General features: G+C 37.7%; 1 protein-coding gene across 1 annotated transcript in view; it reads left to right on the top strand.

The window, feature by feature from the left end:
• LOC127862122 (VWFA and cache domain-containing protein 1-like) overlaps positions 1–14,169 on the top strand; it is a 68,831-nt gene that overhangs the window by 42,771 nt on the left and 11,891 nt on the right. Inside the window, exons 14-20 of the mRNA XM_052401108.1 lie at positions 194–356; positions 2,811–2,953; positions 3,666–3,847; positions 4,204–4,314; positions 6,472–6,694; positions 11,997–12,095; positions 12,617–12,769. Of these exons, the coding sequence (XP_052257068.1) occupies positions 194–356; positions 2,811–2,953; positions 3,666–3,847; positions 4,204–4,314; positions 6,472–6,694; positions 11,997–12,095; positions 12,617–12,769 (1,074 nt within the window). The remainder of the gene's footprint in view (positions 1–193; positions 357–2,810; positions 2,954–3,665; positions 3,848–4,203; positions 4,315–6,471; positions 6,695–11,996; positions 12,096–12,616; positions 12,770–14,169) is intronic.

The following is a 14,169-nucleotide window of genomic DNA, read 5'->3' as shown; positions in this document are numbered from 1 at the left end:
CAATCAAGCTAAAAAGGTTTAAACTAAGAAGTTAATAATGACTTAAACATTGAAATAACATTGTGGGTGGGTAGGATATTGGTATACAACTCAGAACTTTAAACATTTTTTTAGAGCCACTATGTTATGCATGTTATTATTATTATATTTGCACTTATTTCTGAGCCATTTATTTTTCCATTAACGTTATCAGGTTGAGGACACTCCGTTCATCATTTCGATCAAGATACTTCAGAAGTTTGATGAAGTCAAGCATCTGGACAACCATGCTGGTCTGCCAGACCTGGTCTACCACCGCATAGACATCGTGCCTGCCAACAACATGTGTATGCACCTCAAGCAACTCGCTACCACAGGTTGGACATTGGCAGATCACATGAGCCGCGTATTGAAAAAACTGGGCTTAATTCATGTGCGTAAAGTCATCACAGATTAGCGTGTGCAATCTGCACAGGTTAATCAGGGACAACACTTTCCGCTTTTATGGTATTTTTAGTTATGCCCCCCCTTCGAAGAAGAGGGGGTATATTGTTTTGCTCATGTCGGTCCGTCCGTACGTCCGTCAGTCCACCAGATGGTTTTCAGATGATAACTCAAGAACGCTTAGGCCTAGGATCATGAAACTTCATAGGTACATTGATCATGACTGGCAGATGACCCCTATTGACTTTCAGGTCATTAGGTCAAAGGTCACGGTGACCCGAAATAGTAAAATGGTTTCCGGATGATAACTCAAGAACTCTTATGCCTCTTATCATGAAACTTCATAGGTACATTGATCATGACCGGCAGATGACCTCTAATGATTTTCAGGTCACTAGGTCAAAGGTCAAGGTCATGGTGACTCAACTTAGAAAAATGGTTTTTGGATGATAACTCAAGAACGCTTACGCCTAGGATCATGAAACTTCATAGGTACATTGATCATGACTGGCAGATGACCCCTATTGATTTTCAGGTCATTAGGTCAAAGGTCACGGTGACCCGAAATAGTAAAATGGTTTCCGGATGATAACTCAAGAACTCTTATGCCTCTTATCATGAAACTTCATAGGTACATTGATCATGACCGGCAGATGACCTCTAATGATTTTCAGGTCACTAGGTCAAAGGTCAAGGTCATGGTGACTCAACTTAGAAAAATGGTTTTTGGATGATAACTCAAGAACGCTTACGCCTAGGATCATGAAACTTCATAGGTACATTGATCATGACTCGCAGATGACCCCTATTGATTTTCAGGTCACTAGGTCAAAGGTCACGGCGACTTGACACAGTAAAATGGTTTCCGGATGATAACACAAGAAAGCTTACGCATAGGATCATGAAACTTCACAGGTACATTGATCATGACTGGCAGATGACCCCTATTGATTTTCAGGTCACTAGGTCAAAGGTCAAGGTCACAGTGCCAAAAAACGTATTCACGCAATGGCTGCCACTACAACTGACAGCCCATATGGGAGGCATGCATGTTTTATTAACAGCCCTTGTTTCAAGGAAGTCCTTCCTTACCGAAAATCAAGTTAAGGCGGATATTGTCGTCCCTGATTAGCCTGTGCAAACTGCACATGCTGATCTGGGATGACACTGTACGCGCATGCACTGTGAGTAGATTTCTCAGAACGCGACTCATATGTAGTGATTCTCTTTCTTGAACCAAAATTTAGCCTCGTTCTGAGAAACTGTACAGAAGGCATGTGCATAAAGTGACCTCCCAGATTAGCTTCTGTAGTTTTGTTTTCCTTTAAACAAAAAATTCCATAAAGGCAAAGTGTCTTTCCTGATTAGCCTGGGCAGATGCACATGCATTAAACCCAGTTTTTCCAAGAATGCGCCTCAAAATAAAGTGTTTTACAGTTTGTTGTGAACAGATTTATTAGATAGTTGTGTCAAGGAAAGTATCACTAGTTGAAGTTTTCTTTCCGATAAATAAGCTTCTGTAGTTTAGAAGGTTAAAGTAAAGTATTTGTTAGGTCTGTATGCTGTTGTGCATATACAATCAGCTGACTGTTATATTTACACCATGAAAACTTGTTCTTAAGTTAGTGTTTTGTTAACATTTAAGGTGTATACAATTCCACACAAATGCTACTCACCCTGTAGGACTTGTCTTTGCAAATCCAAATGTTGTTCATTACAATGCTGCTTCGGTGGTTACCACTGGATAAATAGAAACTGGTTGGTATCTATTTATGCATGTTCAAGATAAAATGTATTGTTTTCCAAAGTTGTTATTTCAGAACGCATACAAAAGATATGCCAGATTTTTTTATTCTTTGTATGGCATTTAATAAATTTAGACGTGCAAATGCACGTGCCTGGTCTGACTAGCATAAGATTATTAAAGCTCCATTGGCGCCCTTTATTCGGTGACTGCATACAGTTTTTATGCCCCCGTCACACTTTGCGTTTAGGTTTCGAAAAATGCTCATAACTTCTATGTCCCTTCAGATGTAACATTCATATTAGGTATGCATGTGTATATGGACAAGGCCTTCACTGTTCGTCTGTCAGTCCGTCCGTCCGTCAGTCTGTCCGTCACACTTTGCGTTTAGGTTTAAAAAAATGCTCATAACTTCTACATGTATGTCGTAACATCGTTTGTTGTAATATTCATATTTGGTATGCATGTGTATATGGGCAAGGCCTTTCCATACCCCCACAAATTTTGACCCCTTTGACCTTGACCCTGAACTTAGGGTCCGCTTTTAGGTTTCGAAAAATGCGTTTAGGTTTCGAAAAATGCTCATAATTTCTATCAAAGCGTTTATCGGGTTATCAAGTACCATTTCCCTCTGCTGATACAGCCTCCAGTACAGTGTTCCTGTCAGCAAACAGCTTTGTACAGCCCTTTGAGCACCTGAACAGCGGCATGAACAGGCGCATGGTTCAGAGCTATGTGGCATACCTCACTGACGATACCAGGCTCATCAGCAACCCTGGATTCAAGGTAGGCTCAACACTGTCTACAAGGATGTGATCACTCCTCCTATCAACTGATTTCCTTCCTTTTCAATGTCAAACTTATTTTGCAAAGAGTTGTAAAACTTTGCAATATCCACTAATGAAGAGATTATTTGAGTCTTGTTTTGAGAAAACTGGGCATAATGCATGTGCATAAAGTGTCGTCCTAGATTAGCCTGTGCTATTCAGGCCAATCAGGGCTGACACTTTCCGCTTTTATGACATTTTTCATTTAAATGAAGTCTTTTCTTAGAAAAAATCCTATTTAGGTGTAAAGTGTCATCCCTAATTAGCCTGTGCAGACTGCACAGGCTAATCTGGGATGACATTTTACACACAAGCATTATGCCCAGTTTTCTGAGAGCGCTACTCATTTAAACCCTGTAAGAGGGGTAGGGCATTTTCCACCCTAGAGATGGTTCTTGAATTACACATCTCTTTCTGCTATTTCTCCATAATCACTTGTGATGTGCCCTACCTCTGTGACCAATATGTTTGCACAAACTTGAAATTCATGATCTTAGGTTGTCCAGAAGAAGGAGATTTCCAATTTACAAGATATGTTGTGTGTTTTTTCTCACTAATATGAGCTAAAGACAATCTTGATGAAATGATCACCTTAGATTGCTCCTGATGCTACAGAAATAGCCTTTATAGGTTGGGCCAGGTCTTCATGAATGTGTTGTTCATTTACCCAGGATTCGGTTAGAAATGATGTGGCAGCCACTGCTGGTATTGACAGTGTTTGGCTGAACCGGTTCAGTGCTGGAGAGATGCGCAACTATGTCGTCAGGCGGTTTGTGACCACCCCCAGTGGTGTGTTCCGATCTTTTCCTGGAGCCTTGTTTCATGAAACCTATGACCCAACTAAACAGCCTTGGTGAGAACTGTTATTTGTGATTTGATGGTTCTTTTTACTAAACAAATACTTGTTTTTGTTGAGTCCAGCATGAAGGCATGACTTGTATTTAAAAGCAAGAGGATGACTTATTAAATACAAAACTTGATATGATATAAAATTTATCAGAAGTTCTCAGAAAACTACCATACTTATATTTCGACAATAGATCTTCTTCTATTCTAATCTAAGTTCCTATGCATTCTTAAAACAAAGAAATATACAAATAACACAAAAGAAAAGAAAGAGATAATAAAACAATACAATTAACCTACATGTATGTGATGTGCCATGTTCCCCTACATGTTCATCATTGCTGCTATGGTCTCTGTGTACAGGTATGAGAGAGCTATGAAGTACCCGGGCCAGGTGACCCTGACCGCCCCCTACCTGGACGTAGGAGGGGCCGGGTACATCGTCACCATTAGTCACACCATATATGAGGGACAGTAAGTAACTCTTGATTACTGTTGTCCGTGTAAGGTTAGATTAATTTTTTGTATACTTGATGTACATGTACATCTTTGGTCTTGTTATATGTGTCAAAGTCTTACGGATATGGATAATACAGTGTAAATTAATGTATTTTATATTCATATTTATTGTGGAATTCATTTTTTATATATTTTGAAGCAATGGTTGTTGTTTTTTTGTTAGAAAAATTAAAAAAAATATTGTGTTTTATAGAGATTTTCTGTTTGTCCAAGGGTTTGATAAATTAAATATTTGCCATGTTTGATTCTTAGCTTGACTATTCACTGAATTTCAGTACTAATTTCACTTATGTTCCATTATCAGTCCACAATAAAGTTTCAGCATTTATTGCAGTTATGTTCAGTTCTCATTCCACATTCATGTTTCAGCACTGGTTAAACTTATGTTTCATTCTACTTCCACATTCAAGTTTCAGCTTTAATTGTGCTTATGTTCCATTCTCTGTCCACATTTAATTTTAGCTCTAATTGCACTTATGTTCTATTCTCTGTAAACATTTAAGTTGCATCACTTACTACACATATCCTCCATTCTGAGTATTCATTCGAGTTTCAGCACTAATTGCACGCATATTCCTTCCTCAATCCATATTCACGTTTCAGCACTAATTGCATGTACAGTCAATCTTGTATTTAGAGACCACTAAAGGAAGTAACCAAAAGTGGTATCTTAATAAAATGGTCTTTAAATTTAAAAAAAGACCATTTGTGATGAATGCCGACCTTTGATTTTAAATCCAGATATCGGATTATCTCTTTTTGACACAGTGATTTCTGCTTTTGTAATCAAATGAATCTAAATATAAATAAAATGAATAAAACAATTTTTTACTTAAAATAAGTTGTATTTGTTCTCTCTAATTCTAAATACACGGAGAATGGGTTTTTCCGACTCCAAACTCATTCGCGATTAAATTTACGTGCACTTTTACTCTTCGACACTTCCAATACCCGAATTTTCTCATTTAACGTTAATACTTTCCGTTTTGACATTTTAATTTCTGCATGTAAGCTTATATATATCTGACTCGATTATGGTACATAGGGAAATAAATAAAACACCTTGATTGAAAACTAAATAAACACGCCTGATTGGAAAATTTGCTAACACAAACTAATTAGCATAATAACAATTACATTTTTTAATGAACAGATATCGCTACATGTTACCGATTAATAGTTTATTTTTTACACCTCTCGAGAACACTGTGAAAATGTTTGTCGCGTCAGCGCATTGTTTCTGCAATAAAATCGGCGATCAAATTTGTCACTTAACATCCCAAATAGTAAACTCTTTAACCCGTAGACTGTTGGCAATACCTCACTGTATTATTCGACACCAAAAATTGATACGCAGTCAGCATTAACGCCGGTCAGAACCGGTCATCAAGACAAAGGAAAATGGCTGGTGTGAAATCACAACAAAGGTGTTATCGTTCATGTTATCGGCTTAGATAAACAATCAACACTGATTTGTCCCTGAACGGTCAACAGATTTACCACTTTTACCTTAAAGCGGTCGCTTAATTCAAGACTCAGGCATCAAAATACACTGAAATCAGCGGTCGCTGGTCGCATAAGACAAAAGTCGCTTAATACAATATATAGGTAAAACGCTCAGGTGGGATTTAAAGTGGTCTCATAAGACAACAGTCGCTTAATTCAAGTGGTCGCAAGCACAAGATTGACTGTATATTACATCCCCAATCCACATTCATGTAAGTCAGTGTAACAACAGTTATGTTTCACTACCAGTCCTCAGACCCTGCACTGAATGGCAGACAAGATCATATCTGTGATGGGAATGGACACCACCCTTAGCTACCTCTATATTATAATCTTCGTCACTCTAACAACACATTAAAGCTGCGCTCTGTGAAAAGGGGGTTTAATGCATGTGTTTAAAGTTTGTACAGGCTAATAAGGGACAACACTTTCTGCCTAAAATGGATTATCATCAAGAAGAGTCTTCCTTGTAATTAAAAATGCAATAAAAGTAGAAAGTGTTGTCCTTGATTAGCCTGTGAGGACTGCACAGGCTTATCTTGGATGACAGTTAACGCACATGCATTAAACTCCCTTTTCACGGAGCGAGGCTCACTTACGTTCCAGTCCACAGTCCCTGCACAGCACTGCAGACAAGATCATAGCTGTGATGGGAATGGATGTCACACTGGGCTACCTCTACAAGATGCTTCTAGACCACATCGGAGTGTGCCACGTGGCGGGGGTGCGGTGTTTCCTCATCAACGATGACGGCTACATGGTGGCACACCCCTCCCTCATAGAGCCTGATGGGCGCGGGCCTGTGGAAGACCTGCATGTCACACACAAGGTAGGGAGCATTCTGGTTTTATGAAAGGAAAATGTTTATTATAGATGTATGTGGCTATGATTGGCTTGCAATGTCACACAAAACCAGTAGACAAAGCTTTTTTGAAACATTTTTTAGGATGACGATTATTTGGTGTTTTTCCAGTTTAGCGAATTCTGTCTTTTTCGCAATCTCACATTATGAATTTCCCAAAAAGTGCGTTTTAAGACTGTCACACGACCATTTTATATGTCAATTTTCTTCTCCATCTTTAGTGCTCTTGGTGGTTGCACTTTTTAGCTCACCTGAGCACAACGTGCTCATGGTGAGCTTTTGTGATCGCCTTTTGTCCGTCATCTGTTGTGCGTCGTCTGTCCTCAACATTTTGCCTTGTGAACACTCTTGAGGCCACATTTATTGTCTGATCTTCATGAAATTTGGTCAGAACATTTGTCTCATTGATACCTCGACTGAGTTCGAAACTGGGTCATGCTGGGTCAAAAACTAGGTCACTAGGTCAAAAAAAAGAAAAACCTTGTGAACACTGTAGAAGTCACATTTGATGCCCAATCTTCATGTAAGTTTGTCAAAATGTTTGTCTAAATGATATGTTGGTTGAGTTAAAAAATGGTTCTGGTCTGTTGAAAAACATGGCCGCCAGGGGGCGGGACAGTATTCCTTATATGGCCATAGAGAAACCTTGTGAACACTCTAGAAGTCACAATTTTTGCCCAATCATCTTTAAACTTGTTCAAAACATTGGTTTTATTGATATCTCGGATGAGTTCGAAAATGGTCCAGATAAGTGAAAAAACATTGCCGCCAGGGGGCGGGGCAGTATTCCTTATATGGCTTTAGAGAAACCTTGTGAACACTCTAGAAGTCACAATTTTTGCCCAATCATCATGAAACTTGGTCAAAACATTGGTTTCATTGATATCTCCGATGAGTTAGAAAATGGTCCAGATCGGTGAAAAAACATGGCCGCCAGGGGGCGGGGCAGTTTTCCTTAAATGGCTATAGTAAAGCCCTATTAACACTCTAGAGGCCACATTTATTGTCCAATCTTCATGAAATTTGGTCAGAAGATTTGTCTGTATGATATCTTGGATGGGTTCGAAAATGGTTACGTTTGCTTGAAAAACATGGCTGCCAAAGGGCGGGGCATTTTTCCTTATATGGCTATATATGGCTATAGTAAAACCTTGTGAACACTGTAGAGGCCACATTAATTGTCCAATCTTCATGAAATTTGGTCAGAAGATTGGTCTCAATGATATCTTGGATGAGTTCGAAAATGGTTACGTTTGCTTGAAAAACATGGCTGCCAAAGGGCGGGGCATTTTTCCTTATATGGCTATAGTAAAACCTTGTGAACACTGTAGAGGCCACATTAATTGTCCAATCTTCATGAAATTTGGTCAGAAGATTGGTCTCAATGATATCTTGGATGAGTTCGAAAATGGTTACATTTGCTTGAAAAACATGGCTGCCAAGGGTCGGGGCGTTTTTAGCTCACCTGAGCATTGTGCACATGGTGAGCTTTTGGGATCGCCCTTTGTCCGTCGTGCGTCGTCAACATTTTACCCTGTGAACATTCTAGAGGCCACATTTCTTATCCGGTCTTCATGAAACTTGGTCAGAACATTTGTCCCGATGATACCTTGACTGAGTTCGAAACTGGGTCATGCTGGGTCAAAAACTAGGTCACTAGGTAAAAAAATAGAGAAACCTTGTGAACACTGTAGAAGTCACATTTGATGCCCAATCTTCATGTAAATTTTGCCAAAATGTTTGTCTTAATGATATGTTGGTTGAGTTCAAAAATTTTGTTCCAGTCCGTTGAAAAACATGGCCACCAGGGGGCGGGGCAGTTTTCCTTATATGGCTTTATAGAAACCTTGTGAACACTCTAGAAGTCACAATTTTTGCCCAATCATCATGAAACTTGGTCAAAACATTGGTTTTATTGATATCTCGGATAAGTTCGAAAAGGGTCCAGATCGGTGAAAAAACATGGCTGCCAGGGGGTGGGGCAGTTTTCTCTATATGTATAAAGTGAAAACATTTGAACACTCTTAGAAGTCACATTTTTGGTCCAATCTTCATGAAATTTGGTCAGAACATTTGTTTCCTGGATACGACAGTTGAGTTTGAAAATGGTTCAGATCGGTAAAGAAACATGGCTGCCAGAGGGGGGGGGGGGGGGGTCTTTTTCCTTTTATATATATAGTAAAAAAGCTTGTGAACACTCTAGAAGTCACATTTTTTGCCTAATCATCATGGAATTTGATCAAAACATTTGTTATGTGGATACCTGGGACGAGTTTGAAAATAGTCTTGAACATTTGAAAAACATGGCCATAATAACAGAGGATTATTATGTTGAAAATTGGTTGGGGATGAACTGCAACAAACGTATTTTTGCCATCTGAAAACCCTTTATTAAATAATCTCAAAATTTTAAGTAGTAATATTGATTTCACAGAAAATTACTTAGGCGAGAAACAACTGTACATGTGTATATAACAGTTTAGAGTCAAGCACCAAATTCCTGTGCTGGCCACTTTTCACACATTTTGTTGCATGTAATTTAATGATCACAGACCTATGAAATAACCATTAGCCACAGCAGGTACCTCATTATCTCTGACAGTTGCTTGATGCCTAACCCCTTGTTTACAGCCCTTTGCAGTGAACAGCATGGAACAGCAATTGCTATACAGTGGTATCAATATAGAGATAAACACATAAATGCATCTGTCTGGCATTTATTTTCGTATAAAAATCAGCATGCTGACTGCATAAAAAGAACAGATTACAACATTGGAGCAAGCTCTTGAAATAGCAAAATTTATGTACTTATATATTTTCAAGAAAGGTTTATACAATATATTTAAATTTAATGGGCGTGATATTTCATATTTCTTAGCTTTAAGTTCAGTGATGCCTGATTGAACTTACTCAATATGGCTATTATTTAACTTGTAACTATCACAAAGTCCCAGTGTATATTATGAATATCAAGAAGAAAAAGTAAAGATATGTACGTAAAAATATCCTTTACAGCTTAGGCAACAACTGTTGCCAAAATTCAATTATATTGATCAATAAAAACAGCGATTTTTTTTGTCCAATTGGGAAAAGTACCCGTGCCGGTCCAATTGGGAAAAATTGAGTCGTGAAAACCCTCAAATTGGGAAAAATCGAGTCGTGAAACCCTCAAATTGGGAAATTGGTGTATTTGATTTTATGCTCCCAAATACTTTAAAATTGATAACTAAGTGTTTTCAAGCTGTCAATATTATATTTACCTAGGTTCAAACCATAGAGCTGCACAGGGAAACTACCAAATGTTGCATTTTCCAAAAAAAAAAAAAAAAAAAATTTTTTTTTTTTACCTTAAATTGGGAATTTTTGGCCAGCAATTGGAAAATTTGTAGTTTTTTCGTAATTGGAAAAGGGCCGTTTACTGGTACTTTATAAAGAAGGAAAAAAATCGCTGAAAAAATAGATTGAAATATTCTCCTGCTTTACTGTTGAACATTTATTGACAAAAAACTATCGTGTCTACATGTACACATATCATATCACAGATATACTTTGTTCAAGAATTAAAGAGATAGAGAAAATGTACTTAAAACCAACTATTTGCGATACTTATGATATTAAATGCAGCTTGTATTTGAGAATAAATTTCACAATTAAAATGCATTTTAGTTTTGCATTGGTTGTAAATAAAGAGTAGAAGCGCAGAGGAATTGTTTACAAACAACACTTACAAGTGTGAATAATTAACAAAAATTAACTCTTAAATGAAGTATGAAATTTCATTTTAAATCATAAATACAGATTGATAAAAAAAAGTCATGTAGGCCTACATGGATGATATGTGAAATACAGTATTATGTGAAAGTCAGAAATACCATTATTCTAATTAATTTTATATACAGACGTACGTCATGTATGATATGTGAAATGCAGTATTACTTGAAAATCAGAGTATCATTGTGCTAAGTAACTTTGAATGGAAAAACAGTGAAAAAGTATTTTAATAATAGAGCACACTAAGTCTGTACTACCGCCTGTCTGCTCAGCACTCGTCCTCTTGAAGATTTTACACTAAATAATCGAACTATAAAGCGCAAGTTAAGTATATACGCCCGTCTGTATGAAGTACTTATATTATTTTGAACTCCACCATCCCAGAATAGTTTAGTTCCTTTGGGTCTCAGGTGAGCGCCTTAGGGCCCATGGCCCTCTTGTTCCTTATATGGCTATATATGGCTGTTGTAATATCTTGTTAACACTCTAGAGGCCACATTTATTGTCCGATCTTCATGAAACTTGGTCAGAAGATTCATCCCAATAATATCTTGGATAAGTTAAAAAATGATGCCGGTTGGTTGAAAAACATGGCCACCAGGGGGCGGGGCATTTTTTCTTATATGGCTATAGTAAAACCTTGTTAACATTCTAGAGGACACTTTTTTTTCCGATCTTCATGAAACTTGGTCAGAAGATTTGTCCTAATGATATCTTGGATGAGTTCGAAAATGGTTTCAGTTGCTTAAAAAACATGGCCGTCAGGGGGCTGGGCATTTTTCCTAATATGGCTATATATCATGCTTTTGTAAAACCTTGTTAACACTCTAGAGGCCGCATTTATTGTCTGATCATCATGAAACTTGGTCAGATGATTTGTCCCAATGATATCTTGGATGAGTTCGAAAATGGTTCCAGTTGGTGGAAAAACATGGCCACCAAGTGGGTATGGCATTTTTCCTTATATAGCTAAATTTAAACCTTGTTAACACTCTAGAAGCAGTATTTATTGTACGATCATCATGAAACTTTGTCAGAAGATTTGTCCCAAAGATTTTTGGACAATTTCGAAAATGGTTCCAGTTGCTTGAAAAACATGGCCACAAGTGGGCAGTGCATTTTTCTTTATATGGACTTATGAATCTTCATGAAACTTTGTCAGTATATTTGTTGAAATGATATCTTGGATGTGTATGAAAATGGTTCTGGTCTGTTGAAAAACGTGGCTGCCAGGGTGTTCACTAGTCATGAAAGTTGGTAAGGACATTTTGTTCTAATGATATCTTGGGCTGCACAGAACAGGTCAGTTCCTTTGAATCTCAGGTGAGCGACTTTGGGCCTTTCAGGCCCTCTTGTTTAACAATACAATGTATTTGATATGCATAAACTGCTTTTAATAGGTTCTAACTGTTTTGGAATGTTACTGAGTGTTAAGTTACCCATCAGTTTTGGCATTTTATCACCAAAACCTGTTTCAGTATTTGTTGCTGTGTTTTAGGAACCGTTGGTGGCCAATGACATCCTCAACCACCGCCACTTTGTGCACAAGCAGCTGTGTAACCGCTACAATGACAGGACCATTCAGAGATTCTACACGGTATGGCTCACATCTGGGACTGCGGTGTTTTCAGGCTTCTTTACAATAATTGATGAATGTCGTGCGAAAATGGGTCTTATCCTAATATGTTATCGTGGCCAGCCCTCCTATTAGCGCAGTCTTGGGAGCTACTTTAAATTCAAGCATATGGTCTCATCAGCAAATGTGCAGTCTGGTTCTGGGCTTCACTGGCTGCATTTGGCATACCCATAATGTCTTGATGCAGTTCAATTGTTTTTAAATGTTCTTAATATGGACATAGATTCTTGCCTATACATTAAACAATTGATAACTCTCAATCATTACTTAGTGAATATGTTTTGATTCATATTCTTTTCGGAATGCCCAATATCAAATGTATACATTAACTGGTATTCTTCTTGTCCAGCAAACTAGATTATGTGTATTATTCACAATTTAAATTGTTTTAAAGTAGAAATAAAACAAAGATCTTGAGTTTTAAACACTCGTTACTTATGAAAGCTTAAAAGAGTTAAAACCATGTCCTATTCCCCACTCAGTTCAACACCAGTCTGGATGGAGTGCTTACCAATCTTGTGCATGGAGAGCACTGCGCCAGGTACCAGATTGTGGCCGTGCCTGGAACCAACCTGTTCCTGGGCATGATCAACCAGACCTGTGACATCGCCACCGCCTTCTGTCCGTGCAGCATGGTCAGTACAGTGTAAATGAGCATGGCTTTGTGAAAATGAACTTAATGCATGTGCTTTAAGTGTAGTCCCATATTAGCCTGTGCAGTCCTCTGTGGCTAATTGTGGACCTAATCGGGATTTTTACTAAGAAGAAACTTCCTTTAAACAAAAATACCCATCAAGTGTAAAGATGAGTCCCAGATAAGCCTATGCAGTGGGCACAGGCTAATTAGGGATGACGCTTTAAGCCGAGAGTTAATTTTTGTTGGGACATGCACATACATTAAGCCCGGTTGTCAAAGAGCAATACTCATAAAGTGTTGTTTGTTTTTTGTGAATATGCCCTTTACATGAAATTGTGATGATAATGATATTGCATTGTAAATTCTGAAAATGGTATAAAAGTTACATATACCATTTTAAAATGTCATCAAGCAATAATTGATGGTGAAAGTCAAAGATTTTTTCAGACTTAGTAGGCCCTTTTGCATCTCCAAGGAAAATTTTTAATGCAAAGGTACCAGGATTTTTTTGTATCCCCTGCCATCGGCTGAGGGATATAGAGTTGGGGTTGGCTGTCAGTGCGTCAGTCCATCAGTCTGTCAGTCCGCTAGTCTTTCACAAACTGTCCAGGTCTATATCGCAGATATTGTATAAGATATTAACATGAAACTTCATAGGTGAATAGATATAAATGAGGAGATATGTCATGCACAAGAATGATAACCCGTCACCTCATTAAAAGTGAGTTATTGCCCTTGTTTTTGTATGATGAACTTTTTCGGGGCTATATCTCATAAACTATATACGATTTTAACATAAAACTTTATAGGTGTAGAGATATCAATGAGGAGCAGTGTCATACACAAGAATGATAACCCTACACTTTCCTAAATAAGAGTTATTGCCCTTTGTGGTTTTTGTATTTTTTGTATGATGTAACTTTTCAAGGCTATATCTCATATACTATACAAGATTTCAACATGCAACTTCATGGGTGTGTAGATATCAATTAAGAGAATTGCCATGCTTAAGAACCATAACCCTACACTTTTATAAGTAAGAGATATTGCCCTTTGGTGTTTTTATCTGATGTTACTTTTCAGGGCTACATCTCAGATACTATACAAGAAAGCTCATGGGTGTATAGATATCAATTAGAGAATTGAAATCCATAAAAACAATAACCCTTATTATTTGTTCTGCACCTGTCAATTAACAAAATGTATTTTGCGGTGGATATAAATTCAAATTTGCTTGTTAAAACTTACTTCGAATGAGAACAATTGAATGATATCAAGGTTCTATATATTGCAGAAGGAATATTGAAATGAGTGCATGTGAAAGCCTTTTTCTGGTGAACTTATGATTTCCTTATTGTCAGTTGAAGAGTCACTTAAATGATTTTTAGCTCGGCTGTT

This window comes from Dreissena polymorpha, chromosome 16 (assembly GCF_020536995.1).
Source record: "Dreissena polymorpha isolate Duluth1 chromosome 16, UMN_Dpol_1.0, whole genome shotgun sequence".
Classification (NCBI taxonomy): Eukaryota; Metazoa; Mollusca; class Bivalvia; order Myida; family Dreissenidae; genus Dreissena; species Dreissena polymorpha.
Note: the sequence above shows the minus strand (reverse complement) of the source record. Positions and strands in the feature narration are given on the sequence as shown.